The sequence below is a fragment of the Triturus cristatus genome, chromosome 1_2, assembly GCF_964204655.1.
Source record: "Triturus cristatus chromosome 1_2, aTriCri1.1, whole genome shotgun sequence".
In the NCBI taxonomy this organism is placed as follows: Eukaryota; Metazoa; Chordata; class Amphibia; order Caudata; family Salamandridae; genus Triturus; species Triturus cristatus.
In genome coordinates, this window is record NC_140580.1 from 326675623 (window position 1) to 326690353 (window position 14731).

Sequence of the window (14731 nt, forward strand, 5' to 3'; positions counted from 1 at the left end):
GCCTGTGAGGTCGATCCTCCTGCTCTCTTTATCCGGAGGTGGGCCCGAAGTTGCTGGAACGTTGGCCCTTCTCCTGGCCGTGGAGGCTATGATGGAGTCTGCGGTGACGCTACCCTTGATGTAAGGTGGGTCCAGGGAGGAGTGCTTATATTTCTTCTCTGTCCTGGGCGTGATCGACCGGCAGGTGGCAGGCTCCTTGAAGGCTTCTCTCCCCTGGTTCATCACGCTTTGTAGCATGGGGAGGAACTGACTCCTAGTCTGGATGGGGAGCAGTGTTTCGACGAGAAAATCGGCTTTCGGCCTCTCCTCGTCGAGTTTGACGCCGAAGGCCATTGCTGCGCTCTTCACCACCATATTGTACACCCCGATGTCGTCGGGTGGCGAAGGCCTCGAGGGGTACGTGTCCACGGCCTCCTCCGGGTTTTCGGTGTCGAGATCGTGCCATTCGACGTCGTTGCTGGTAGATGCCGCCGATTCGTAGAACGACTGTTGGTCTTCTTCCTCGGCTTCTTCCTCATAATAGGGCTCCTCTTCTTCCTCGAGATCCCTTGTCAGCCCTTCGGCGTCGAACTCGTCTTCGACCTCGACGACGTCCGCCGATGAAACCGTTGGAATCTTGAATTCCTTCATCCTGGCGTCGAACTCCTTCTTCCTTTGAAGGATGTTCTCCATTTCGGCCTCGAGCCGCCTCTTCTTTTTCTCCATTTCGGAGATGCTTTCGGCGTCGACCGCGGGTCTTTTCGATGAAACTTGCGTCGACGTCGAACGTTCTTTCTGCGTCGATCGGCCAGTTTCATGGGATGATTTCGACGACCCTTGCCTTTCGGCGTCTTTCTGCACCAGGGAGTCCTTTTGTAAGGATCCGCTGGGCCTTTTGTCCGAAGTTCCCCCTTTGGACGTCGAAGTTTTCGGCGCCGGGGCTCCCTTCGTGGACCTTGACTCAGTTTTTCTCGAGTCACCCTCGTGTTTTCGAGGTGTTTTTTGATTTGCGCTCGACGATTCTCTTACCTCGTCTTCTTTTTTCTTGTCGGTCTCTACGACCGTGAAGTTTTCGGCTGTCTCGGCGACGTTGTCCTCGTCGTCCGTGTCGAGGCCCAGCTCGTAGAGTGTCGGGGGTTTCCCTTTGCCATCCATGTTGGCGTTGGCTCTTCTCTGCCTCTCTCTCACCCTGAGTGTCTTCGGCGCGAAGGCTGAGCAGGCGTTGCAGTCGATACTCTGGTGATCCACCGGTAGGCAGAGGTTGCAGACCGGATGCTGGTCTTTCTGCGCGAACTTGTGGTGGCAGTTTGGGCAGAACTTGAATGGCGTCTTGTCCATTTCGCTCAGGGTCTCTGAGCGTGCATTCTCCAAGGCTGTCGAAGAAAAAAGGTTCGCTGGTCCTCTTTCTTCGCGCTCCTGATGAAATCTGTTCTATTCCTGATGTCTTCTCTTGATTCTATCGATGAAACTCGCTTTTCTTCCTTCTTCCTCCGAGTGAATTTCTGGAGCTTCCCGATGACGATCCAGACCCAACGGCGGAAAAAAGAATCTGAAGATGGCGCCCCAAAGGTGGGACTTCCGCAGGAAGCACGACGACGTCACGGGAGGGGCACCAAATGGTGGACGTCGACGCCCACCTGGGCTACAAAAAAAAACAAAAAAAAACAAAGAAAAGACTACGAATCCGGACCCAACCACAAGATCGCGGAATAATGCACAGCATAGTGAATCCAGAAAGATTCACGCTGCAAAACTGTAGTTCACAGAGGTAAGGTAGCCCACAAGATATGAAGGAAACACTGAGCCTTGAAACTTATAAACAGGGACCATGATCGCAGATAATGGTTGAAAGGCTCATATATGGTACACCTGTTCTTTGCAGACTCTAGTCACACAGGCACTGATGGCCTCAAGCTATACCTTGAGTTCCCCAATGGAATTGTACACCTGTGTCTGTGCCATGCCGTTTGACTTCCTATTTTTTATTTGTCTGTGAATTTGGGATTTATTCTCTTAAAATGCGGAGTACCTTAGAATAGCAATGCTGTATAAATTTGGGGTTCGAGTTGTATAGTGTTAAATATTGTTGGCAATTCTGAAAAACGGCATGCATACATTCCTTTCATGCTTTCACAGTCAAATTATTGCCATTACAAGCCCTACTTCTGTGCATTGTCCTCCAAGGGCATAATCTGGGATCTTAGGTTTAGCGAAAACTTGTAAATTTACATTTTCCCTCTTTTTCTACAATAAAGTGAGGTATATCTCCTATGAAAAGGATTTTTTTTTCTTCTTTGCTAGTTACATTTTTTGATGCATAGGCATTTTTGCAAACGCTACTTTGTCATGCTTTGCCTCCTTGCTCGAATGAAACGCCAGTGCACTATACCGTACAATCACTGTGTTTATCAGAGGTGAACACTTGTTGATTGTTCCTCAACAATATTGAATATTAAATATGGTCCTGCAATTATATTGATGTCAAGTACTATTATATTATGAAGTGTAAAGAAGGAAGTATAGATATATGATTCTGAGTTCCACACTTATGTACCCTGACAATATTTATGTATTCAAGATAGATTGATGTAGAATTAAGAATAATAAAACTCCACTTGAATACTTCCCTTGACAATATAGTGGTAGTCAATATCCTGCACTCAATACTGTTGCATGATGATATTTTTTCCCCCTCAATATTATGCCGTACATCCTGTTGTCTGGCTCATTTTCATTCCTACTCTTACTCGGGGTGTACTATTTCTATGTAACCTTCCCCATTTCTCTCCAAGACTGGAGGTATACACTCGTAGTAAGAAACCATCGGAACAAGTCTGATGATGTCTTCAGTGAGTGCAAGGGATCTCCACCTAGAACCGAATGACCCATGTTGTCTTGATCTTCCTTCCATAGAGATTTGTATGATACATCTGACTGTCATCACTCCATGCCCAGGATGGAGTGCCGACTCCGCCTTTTTATTCGTAAAGAATTTGGTAATGCAAGCAGGCTTGCTGTTACTTGGACTCAAGCCAGTACACTTCTGGGTTATAGTGTTACTAAGATAGCCTTTTGCGTGACCAATCAATCCTTATTTTGCAAATAGACCCAAAGATTTACTCTTCATTTAACAGTCTTGACCATGGGTGTCCTTCATAGTTACAAAAGGCCATATCCAATCCAGATTTTCATATCCATTTGGGACCAGTGATCTGGCACTCGAGTGGTTCCGATCGTTCCTCACGAGCAGATCCTTTCACGTGTCAGCCCCCCCATTTATCTCCCAATCACATGCTATCGGCCAAGGAGTCCCGCAGGGCTCTGCCCTCAGTCCATCCCTTTTTAATTTGTATATGCAGCTCCTTGCGGCAGTGGCCAAAGAATGGGATCTCACGCTGGTGTCGTACGCCGACGACACACAGCTGGTAATCACCCTTACTGATATGCCCTTGGTCTCTGCCACAAGATTTAGGGATGGGTTGGCCGCAATCGCCAACTGGATGACTGCCAACTGCCTACAACTGAATGCAGGGAAAACCGAGGTGCTACTTCTGGGCAAGAACACCAGTTGTTGGAATGATCACTGGTGGCCCCCCCTATTGGGCCCCATCCCCCTCCCAAATCTCTGGTCAAAAACCTAGGAGTATGGCTAGATTCCTCGCTGAACTACCAAACTCACACTAAAAAAGTAGCAGCCACATGCATTGGGCTGCTGAGAAGCCTTAATCCCATTCTAGGCTTCTTTGACTCCAAAACACGGCAGCTCATTGTCCAATCCACCATCCTTGCCCGGTTGGACTATGCGAGCGTCATATTATTAGGCGCTAACAAAGCCGAAACAACCAGGTTTCAGCAAATTCAGAATTCAGCGGCCAGGGCAATTGTAGGCCTTCCCAGAAGGTGCTCTGCTAGAGCCATCTTACAAAGACTCCACTGGCTCCCGGTGGAAGCCCGCATTCAATTTAAGGCACTTACCATTGCTTTCAAAATCCTTAAAACTGATGGCCCCGAACTCCTCCGATCGCTGCTAACACCTTACACCCCCCAACGCAATCTTCGCTCCATGGGCCAACACTTAGTAGTGGTCCCCCGCACGAAGCTCTGCCGTATCGGGGGTCGTTCCTTCAGACTTTTGGGAGCAAAATTATGGAATTCCCTGCCCCTCCACATCCGCCGCCTTGACAATCTGTCCGCTTTTCGCAAAGCAATAAAAACTCACCTCTTCCCTCTCATGTAGTCTCTACTCTCCCTACCCCCCCCCCCCCCCCTACCCCCAGTAGGTTGTGCTATGGTTCTTAGCGCCGGGACGCCCCGTTGCTGGGGCAGCTGTCGCACTCAACAAACCTATAACATAACATAACATATAATGAACCTTCATGGCAATAATGCTGGAACAGTTTTGATTGTGAGGGTACTGGTCAGTGACATCAGTTTGATAATTAGTGCCCGATTCACAAAAGCATTTAGAGGTATAGGAAATAGTAATATAGGAAAAGCCTTTACATATTCTTATGTGCCTTTATGAATGTGCCCTGAAACGTCCAAGTCCCTAATTACTAAATGTGCAAAGACAGCACACTGCTTTATATTTGTACTAATTGTATATGGTTATGACCTGAATATTACCATTTTATTTCCATTTAAGGTGTTTTGTAGTCGATATCACAAAGGTATTTAGGGTTACGTGAAAGAGTATTACAGGAGTGCCCCTTTTCATATTCTTACATACCTTTGTTAACTGGGCTCACTGGGTTGTGAAAAATTGAAATACTTTAATATCAAATGTACTTTATGATTGATTTCTGTTTAGTGAAAGGAGGGGAGTATTGCAAGGTCCAATTGTATACTTTTCAGAACATGATAACAAACATAGAGCTAGAATGTGGAGTGTAGGTTATTGTCCTGAAATTTGCGCTTGAATCAGGAATCCAACCTGTGTCAAAATACTGCACTTTTTCCCTGAACATAGTTTGTCTGTGTTTATAGTTGGTAATGCGGCCATATTCTGTGCTTTTTAGCTAAGATGTGTGTTAATACAGTGTTATTCTTCATTTCAAGATGTAGAATTTGAAATAAGTAGGTAATACCACACCTGGCAAATATCTCACCATAGTTTTATTTAATGGGTGCGATATTACCTCGTTAAATATTACAATGTTGCAGTTACTTTTTCAAGTATTTGAAAAGATGAGTTCGTAAACAAAGCAAATGTTTTTATTTATATGAGTGCTATGAAACATTGTCATACTACAACCTTTTTTCATTCTTCCCCGTGTCCGAGCAAGAGTGCCACTACCAACATGCCTACACTTTGGAATAAGAGAAGCAGAGAATATGTTAAAAGAATTATTAGCAGCTAGTCAGAAGGTCAGCTGTTAGAAGAAGCCATTTGACATTTGCCATTTTTGAAAAAACAATAAATTCTACAGACACAAACACACAAAGACCCCTTTATTGTTAATTCTCAAAGTGTAACTAAGCAAGTTTAAATAGGGGTGCCGCAGAACCTCCGCACCCCTAGTCCCAGCACCACTGATAGATGAAGCTCATTAGCAGCCATGTTGGTTTTGTAACCCCCCTCTGCTGGCTTTGTGAAGTTGCTCACTTATTAACTCTCTTTGTGTGATTCCGCCCCCCCCCCCAGTCGAGTACAAAACCAGGACCCAATGTCTGTTATATGTGGAGAGGGGGTTTCTTACCTCTGTTTAATCAAAGAGCTCGAGACTAAGGGCGGAAAGATAAAGAGGACTAGGTGTCAGAATCCAGAGGATAGAGATATCATGAAACACAATTATTGTGGCCTAAATTTTGAGAACCAAAATAATGTAGAAGAAGGTATATATAGTTAAGTATACATTTACTACTCTTAACTTCACATCCATGTACCTTGAAGATCATATAATGCCATGGTAGGATGTGGGGTTAGCTAAAGGAATGATATACTTATAAATGATTTCCTTCAGGGTATTTCTGTACTTAGTATTTTTGGCACAATATTTTTGTATGATGATATTATCCCCAATATTTTGCCAGTGTACCAGTGAGAGAGAAAGAGAGAGGTAGATAATGAGGGTAAGGTATAGATAAAAAGGGGGAGAGAGGGAGGGAAAAAGAGAGACAGAGGGAGAAGAGGTGAAAAAGAAAGGGATGAAGAATACCAGAGGAAGAGGGAAAATAGAGGTAGAGAGAGAAAGAGACAGGGTTAGAAATAGACACACGGACAGAGACAGACAGGTCACAACATAGGAATTATGTCGGGGAGATTTAACTCAGAATGGCGTTGCAGAGGAGGGGCTCCGGACCCGTAACGAGGCGCGTGACTCGCCTCCCGAAGATGCTAGCACGTTGCTGCAGGCGCCTGTGGTCTCACAGGCTCTCCAGACAAGGATGCGTGGCATGTCAGGCTCTCAGAATGAAGTGCTGATATAAAAAAAAAAAAAAAGTCTGGCGGTGTCAGCTCTCGCCGTTGTTCGACAGTGTAAAATTAAATTAATAAAGCCCCCAACACTGAAAAACATAACAGGAAATTAATGGCCTTTACTGTCGCTCCTGATGCAGTCATTTGCAACCCTGCTTTCCGCACCAGGGACTTCATAAATGCAAGCAGTTTCTCTAAACAAGCATAGTTAGAGGCGCATGCTATGTAATTTTTCGCCTTGCTGGTGTCCTTTGGGCTAACAAAGCCGACGTTTCGTATTGGCGCGAGCAATGTGAGGCGGGGAGAGCAGGCTTTCTCATAGCCGCAGAAAACTGCATCACAACACCACAGCAGCCCCTCTGGGTTGTCTGTATGCCCTCAAAGCTTAAAAGTGGTGTATTTTCCCCCTTCTACCAGTCAGATCCCTCATCCCCCATGTGTGTATGAAGGAAGTGTCTTCCAGATAAGACTTCAACAGACTTGAATTCAAGGAGCGTGAGATAAACTCTGCTGTTCTGATATGCTGAGATATTTAGGTGTGATCCTAATGCCTCCTGCCAACCACCCAACCCATACCCATGTCAATTGTAAGCCATAGGGTACGGCAGGAGTTTTCCTTTCTATACTAGAAAAGGAGCTAAAATGCAGTTGCGTGCGTGTGTGTGTCTACATGTCTGAGCGTGCATATATGTGTTTCTGCGTGTGCATAGGTGTCTTGATTCAAATGCTGTGCATTATTCCGCAGTCTAGTGGTTGGGTCCGGATTTGTTCTTTGTAGTCTCTCTTCTCATTTTTTTTCCTCGTATCGGCCACAACTTGGGGCTAAAGATTTGGAGTCTTCTGCCAACCACAACCCACAACATGGACCACTTGCTCTTTGTAATTTGTGGCAACCTGCTTTGATCAGGCATATCAAACCCAGCCTCAACCACCACCAAAGGAATCCACAGCTCATCCCATTACTTCTGGTCTTCTAATTATGCAAGGCCTATGCCCAAATCTTCTTGTCTGACACAGTTGTATAGTCACTGAGAAGCTTGAGAAATGTTCCAGTACAACCATTTATGTAGTAAATCTGATAATAACCACATTCTACTTTCTTCCCCGTCCATCAATACATAAACTTAAAAGGCTTAACCACTCTTGTTTTGTTGACCTTTCCATATTTCAGTGGTTGTACCGTTCCTTTCGTAGCGCATTGTTTTGCTTCGACTTAACTCCATGCCACCTCTTTGTAAGGTGGCACTGTTTCCAGGCGAGTGTCACTTGCTTATCCTGAAATACATCACTTCATTTGTCCTACTTTAGAGAATTTTAGTTCGCATTTGTGTTCGGCATTGTTATCTCACTAAAACAAACACTATTACATTTGTGTCTGCTGTTTTTCCTTATACTAATTTAAGAAAATGGATTCAGACAGGATTCTCTTTTAACTTATCCCTTGATCCCTCTGCCCGTCTCATGAATACACCATATGATCTCCCACTTTGGACCTTCCATGTATGTCAACATTAATGACTCCTCTTGAAGGGCCCACCTTTTGCTGGTGCACACTGTAGCATAATGTGGCACTGTAGCAAAACTACTGCTTAAGAAAAACCCTTAAACAAATAAGAATGCACATGTTTATTGCCAACTTTACCTGAGCCTCAATTAGTGAATTATTAACCATAGGGCTAGTTGTTAGAAACCTTTGTGATTCCCACTGCAATCAGCATGGTAAATTTAGCCCTTTTACATTGGACTTGAGGGTCAGTGACACACCAAATCTGCAAATCCCAAGCAAAAAAGATATTAGTTAATTGAGAATACCCTCAGCAACAGGCCCAGAGTTTGCCAAGTGCCATTACCACTCACTCACAAAATAGTCCCTACTTTCAAACACATTCTTTATCATATAGAGCGCCACAAGGGGAGGTAAATGCACCTATAACAGCAATGATACTTTAAACTCATACATGCAGTATACCTGGACTGTATCACCTACTTATATCGCATGACAAAAATATTGCATCCAGTTATTTGACCTACCCACTAAGCCACAAGGTAAGTGCAATGAATGAGATGTGCTGTTAATAATATTAATGATAAACTTGCCTTGATGATGTAGTGGTAGGCAATGTAGCAGATGAAGTATTATTGTTGGTCGATATTATCAACCTTGATATAGTGTCAGACAACCAATCGTATATGCTGAATTAAAGGCAGTCACTCAATAGATTGTATTAAACATGCATGCAAAGGCTTCAGTAACTGTGCGTTAGCCTTCCTCTTAAATGCTCAGTGTGCACTAATGGACAGTCAGTAAATATGTAGGGACTGTGTGTAAGGCGAGTGATTGCCCTCAAGCACGCGGAAGTCAGCCGGCCTGATCTTCTGATTCTCGCTTACCTTTGAAACCATTCTTGTGTTTTTGTAATTGACATTATCATCATAAGTATACATTTCTAAGTTGTGACCCATGAATATAATCTCAAAAATGTGTAAACTAGTATATTAGCTCTTGAAGATCAGGCATATCTAATAGCATAGTCTTCTACTTATTTATTTCAGGTCTTTTATATAGCGTCAGACATGTGGCCTTGCGGACGCTTCAGCATTGGGTTGGTGAGTTCATTTTGGTGCGTTAGACAGGGTTCTGGGCAGTGATTGTATGATGCTGTGGTAGGGTAGACGGTACACCCACTTGCGCCCACAGTAGAGGTTGTATTATCATGTTTCTCCACATTCTGATCCCAGGGTAATGGAGGTGTCAGTAAGTAAGGGAGGGATTGTGGCCTGAGCAGTGTACATCAGGGACTGATAAAGTATAGACAAGTTGCGGGGTGGCCCACAAGTCATCGTTACTTGGTTACTGTAGCGCAACTTTGCCCCCAGATATTGAAGGGTTATTGGGAGGGTCCTTTTTTTAACTGTTTTATGAGGAGCAGCAGGTTTGGTTGTCCTCTCAAGAATGGGTATATGACATTTGAGAGCCTGGAATTCGAAAGTCTGAGGGACATTCAGTATGTGCTCTTATCACTTGAACTTTTGTCGTTGAAGTGTCTGTGCGATGGTCAACCATAGGTAAAGCCACTGGAATTTTTGGCAGTGGAGGAGCAAATTATGCATCAGGGTTGACTAAATCATGCAACAACAAAAAAGGCAAATTATGCTACCTAGTACAGCACATTGTGTGATAGTATTACTTCGTAATTTTGCTATTTTTTTGTTGACGTATTAACACTGGGGAAAAGTTTCACCTCATTAGGGCCAGTTTAACATCCAAATACAGTAATATGTAACTGAAAGATGACCAGTCAACCTTTGCATAGAGCCTTTCACTGCACCGCACATGGGTCATATCAATTTTTAGTAACGTTTGATCTATTTGAGCTAGGAACAAATTTGTTTAAATCTGCAGATTATGCTGCAGATGATAGATTATATGGCAAATGCGGCAAATCCATAATTCTGCAGAAAACGCCACTGCAGTAGAATCACATAATTCCAGTGGCCCTTTGTTGGTACATTGCAAAGATATGGCATCAGCTGACACTGGGCACACTTATTTCTTGTAGGCCTTTTATTGACACCGAAAATGTATTTTTTGATTTTAGTTTGACACTGGAATCCGTTTGGAGCCATGGACATGTTGTTAAATTGGGTTTTGGGTGCTCATGTTTCATCACATTAAAATCAAGTTGGCTTGTTTTGTACCTGGTGCAGTTTGTTAGTTACTTTTTGGCAAGGACCGTTTAGGCAGCGTAGAAATAGACCCAGCATTTTGGTAGCTTCACGTTGGTTGATATGTAGGGGGTTTCGGATTGGTTTGTTTATAGATGTCCTTGGACTTTTCCACGAATTGAAAGTTGTGGCAGAGGTCAGGTCTTGGTTAAAGATTACTGCAAGTTTTTACATTCTTAGTGATGTAGTCTTGTGGGTTGTTGGGTACGCATTAGGTGTTAGTCTGTCCTCCATGCCTCCCAAAGCCATAAACTCTGGTGTATATAATGGTCTGCCACAGCATAAATGTTACATTATAAAATCATTTACACTATATTTGATATTTACCTGAAAAAAAATAGTTCAACTTTATAATCAATGTATCGCATATTATTATACGTCATAACAGCAGTAGATTTAATTTGCTATCATTCACCCATTATTACTTTTGAGGTTAGTTAAGTAAAACGTCCTTAATTCGAATTCCCTAGACTCTCCTTACACACGTGTGAATTACCCACCATCAAAATAGCTAGTCTGATTGATCAAATAAATACATTCCCCCCCCAATCCCAGGCTTTAGTGTTGAAAGGTTGATTGAAGCATTTTCATACATCTGGTAACAGACAAATGCAGAAAAATATTTCAGTCAGTGAGCAGTGCTTAATTTGAGCTGGTAGTTTCTGGTGCTGGGCACTGGCACTTATGTGAGTCGACCACATGGTGGCGATGTTTGTCTAATTTGTCTAACAACAGTTGTTTATTAATTCAATATGCATAAAAAATGACTACTACCTGCAGCCCAAGCCATTTTATAGCTTTGGGGGCCTGAAATGGTCTAAAATGTCACACTTGCAGGTGTATATTTTTACCTATTGTGTTGGTACTGTCACTGGCAGTGCTGGTAGGGACAATAGACAGTGCAAGCTACAGTGGTCTCTTGACAAGGGCCCTGGTGCTCATTTGTTTACAAGTTAAGCACTACAAGTGAGCATTGAATAACAGCGCCATTCACGGTGACAAGCATGCCATGGTTAGCAGAAGGGACATCACACACACGGCGACCCGTTACTTTTTATCCCTACCTCAGACCTGAGACCAGGCATAGCCAGGGTAGTGCCTGGGATGCCAAATGCAGGCAAGCAGAAGAAAATACTGTTCCTGCTAACCTTATTAAACATCCATGGACAGCCCCACCCATTGCTGCTATGACAAGATGGCCGTTCTGTACAGAAGGGGTCTAGCAGGTAATGAGTGAGTGTGAAAAGGTTGTAAGAATATTTAAAAAACACCCAAAAGTAAACACAGATGGCACGTGTCTTAAAAATAGAACACTTTTAACTGCAGAAAATAGGACGAAGCTCCCACCATTTTTACTCAGAAAATCCCATTATGAGCGTATTACAGGTCAGACTTGGTGTTGCAACAGGGGTGTCCAACGTTGGCCCGAGAGTACTAGATCCATAACAAATTTTAAGGAAAATCACAACTATTTTTTATTCGTTCTATTTGAATAAATTGCCTGTATATTTATGTCATAGGCATATCCCAAAAATCTGGCTTAGAGCTGGCCCTCTTGGATCTATGTTGGATACCCCGGCCATAGAAAGTGTTGAGACACTCAGATCCTGTGTGTTAAAGAAACATAAGGAAATGTTACTCTGAAGCTCAACAGCACATGTCGATGAAAGGTGACACATAGATTGGCGCTTCCAGGCTGAACCGAAGAGCATTTAATTCAGGGTAGAATTGAAGGGAAAAAAATGAAAGGGTGCTTTAGGCCAGTATATTTTTTAAAACATTTATTTATATCACATTATTGCCACTCACAAGGCTACCTGCCCCATCTCATCCAGGCTAATGTTAGTCTTACAGGCATATAACATAACGTGTATTTGTAAAGCGCATGTTCACCCGGTAGGGTATCTTGGCACTGAATAACAGATGTTTATTGTCACTCAATCGACCTCGGGCGGATGAAAGGCAGAGTGGACCCACCATGATCTGATTCTGGGACCACGAGGATAAACGCAGACCACTAGAATGGATGCATTAGTCCACTAAGCCACCAGACCCGGCTAAATTTGTTTCCACACCAAAATATACTCCCTGATTGACCCAGAACCTGATTCATACCCATGGCCACCCTAGTCCGCCTCTCTTGTTTCATGGCTCTATATCTGCACAGATCTGCCTCAGGACCTGAGTCCATCTGCTCTTTCCTAACCTTCTCTCATGAATTGTCAACATCTAGTTTGAGACCAGATATCCTTCTCAAACTAACTCAACTACTATCTCCCAGTGCCACCAAGGGACACACTTCATTTAGTTTTATTAGACTTGTCAATACCTTCTAACAACCTGTGTGTTCAGAGCAGGAATGCAGTAATTAGCATCTCTCCACTGGTAATTCATGCATGAGGCTTTACATGTATCCAAGTCATTTACTACATAATACTGATGATTTACAACTTGTTAGTAAACATCAGTAGCACGACATGGTGTACCCCTTGCACTAAAGGACAGGTTATTTCCAGGATTATTAAAGTCTCTCAAAACCAAAATTCATTAAACATCCAATTAGACTTTGGATTTTTTTTTTTCAAATAGTTTATTCTTTTTGTTTTTATTCCCAAACTCAACTAGTCTTTTGCAATTCATTTTAATAGCGCTCTCCAGGCGACTTAAGCGCTATGTCTGTTTCTAGAGGTCTTCCAATTAGAGCTCCCATCCCCGCCTTTCTTTATTCATTATTGCGTAAGCCACAGTAGCATTAAACCCGAACTTTTAGCAAACAATCTGTCGTTGGCTACATAGGCGCAAACTTCCGAAATGCCTGGAAAGCTGAAATAAAAAATGTAACCATAATGTGGGCTAATAATGAGTCGGTGGTAAGAATAATTCAGGGATCAGGATTAATAGTGCCCGGAGTACCACAGTTCTAGGGGGTTTGACCTGGGCATTTTGCCTTCTTTCAGAAGACAAAATGCCCGAGTAAAGTTCTAGCTGAAAATGGGAATATCATGGAGAAATGGTAATGGAAGCACCGATTCCTGAATGTTATTCCCCATTACTACTGCAAAATGCACGAAGGCCCGCTACAGGCGTAGGAACACCATTGGCTAATGGTAATACACAATCAGTAGCACCCTGCTTCCTATACTGGGTCTCTCTTGACTGGCTCCTATGCCTCACTGTGAATGTGTAAGCATGCTTTTGAAGTTCACTTACTCATGTTGGCTGTAGACTTATTCCTCATTGACATTTAGTCTACGCATATCTAAGTTAGAGCAGGTCTCTGAGGAAGAAGGCCTAGCAAGTGTGCAATCGCCCCCATGTATGCAAGAAAAATGGTTCCCTGGCTCTAGCTTGGCTGGTATAAGTGAGCCGTGATTGGAGTGCACGTGGCTCCTCACATATATGGACCCCGGTGCCACTGCACCTGCTGCACTTATGATAGCTATGCCCCAGTGCAGCTGGTCTCTCGTTTGTTAGGGCAGTGCCAGCGATTCAGATTTAGGACCGGTCTTCCAACTAGCTGCCGTGCCAGATAGTAAATGACCGCGTCGCACACAAGCTCATTGCGCAGGCTCGCTGTGAGGTGAGGTTCTTCGGAAGAAAGGCTGGCTCCATCTTCTGCAGTCTCCCCTGCTCTTCTGGGCTTGGAAGGGTGCTACATTGAATTAGTTCCTACGCTTGCACAGTTTCGACTGAGTTCCTTGTGCATCTCACATGAGGTTTGTGAGGGGGAGTGCACATTCAGCAAAACTGTTATCCTCCCAAAGGAAGTACAGTCCTGCAAGAGTGGTGAGACCCTCGAGATCGCAGAGGCTCCCAGCTTCAATCTTGAAAATAGAATTATAGAAAGAAAAGAAATAGTGAAAAATAACTTCAATGAAGGAAAACTCGCTGCTTAATCAGCACATAAAGCAATGAAATGGTTTATTCAGTGTAAATGTATTTATCTACTCTAACAAGTGTCCGATTAAGTAGAGACAAAGACACCCCCCAACAAACAACAAAGCACACGTGCACTCACACATAAGCACTTGCGCTCAAGGACATACTTAGTTCCAATCACTTGCCCGTGGTCACGAGTGCGCACTCGCGCACATACCCCGTAACAAAACACATGCAAACGCATTGCCTTAGGTTGTATGTCTGACTGGGATTGGCGGGGATGATATCTGCACTGTGCGAAGGGGAGGGGCTTCCCACTAAGCTGCTCTTTGTTTCTTTTGTGCACTAAAGTTACACAAACAACTACATTTCAATACACCCACTAAGCGCCACCACAATTAGTTTGCCCCCTGGTATTTGTGTATAGCCCCTGTACCTGTTTTCACTCATAATGGTGCCAGGTTATCATCAGCACTTTTCAGGGCAGCTTTGATTCTGGTGCAAGGTGGATGTGAGCGTGCCTTGTGACAGATACAATGCCACAAATCCAATCGTATTGCCTGCTCTATCTCATCTGAGTCACTTTGGTGAGTGGGCCACTACCGATAGACAGAACCCGACAGCCAAGACTTGCCCCGTTGTGTGATGTCTAGTATACATCTTCCTTCTGATGAACCCAGTCCTGGTATGGGTGGGCTAGAGGGAAATGGTATCCCTGTCACAATTGCT

The 14731-nt window shown here is 43.7% G+C and overlaps 1 protein-coding gene across 8 annotated transcripts in view; it reads left to right on the top strand.

Annotated features, from left to right (window-relative positions):
- Positions 1 to 14731, top strand: part of PAX2 (paired box 2) — a 133383-nt gene that overhangs the window by 71279 nt on the left and 47373 nt on the right. For 4 of the 8 annotated variants that reach the window (XM_085603893.1, XM_085603896.1, XM_085603898.1 and 1 more), the window contains exon 6: positions 8951 to 9004. The exons of the other annotated variants lie outside the window; for them this stretch is intronic. In XM_085603893.1, coding sequence (XP_085460019.1) covers positions 8951 to 9004 — 54 coding nt within the window. The remainder of the gene's footprint in view (positions 1 to 8950; positions 9005 to 14731) is intronic. 8 annotated transcript variants of the gene reach the window in all.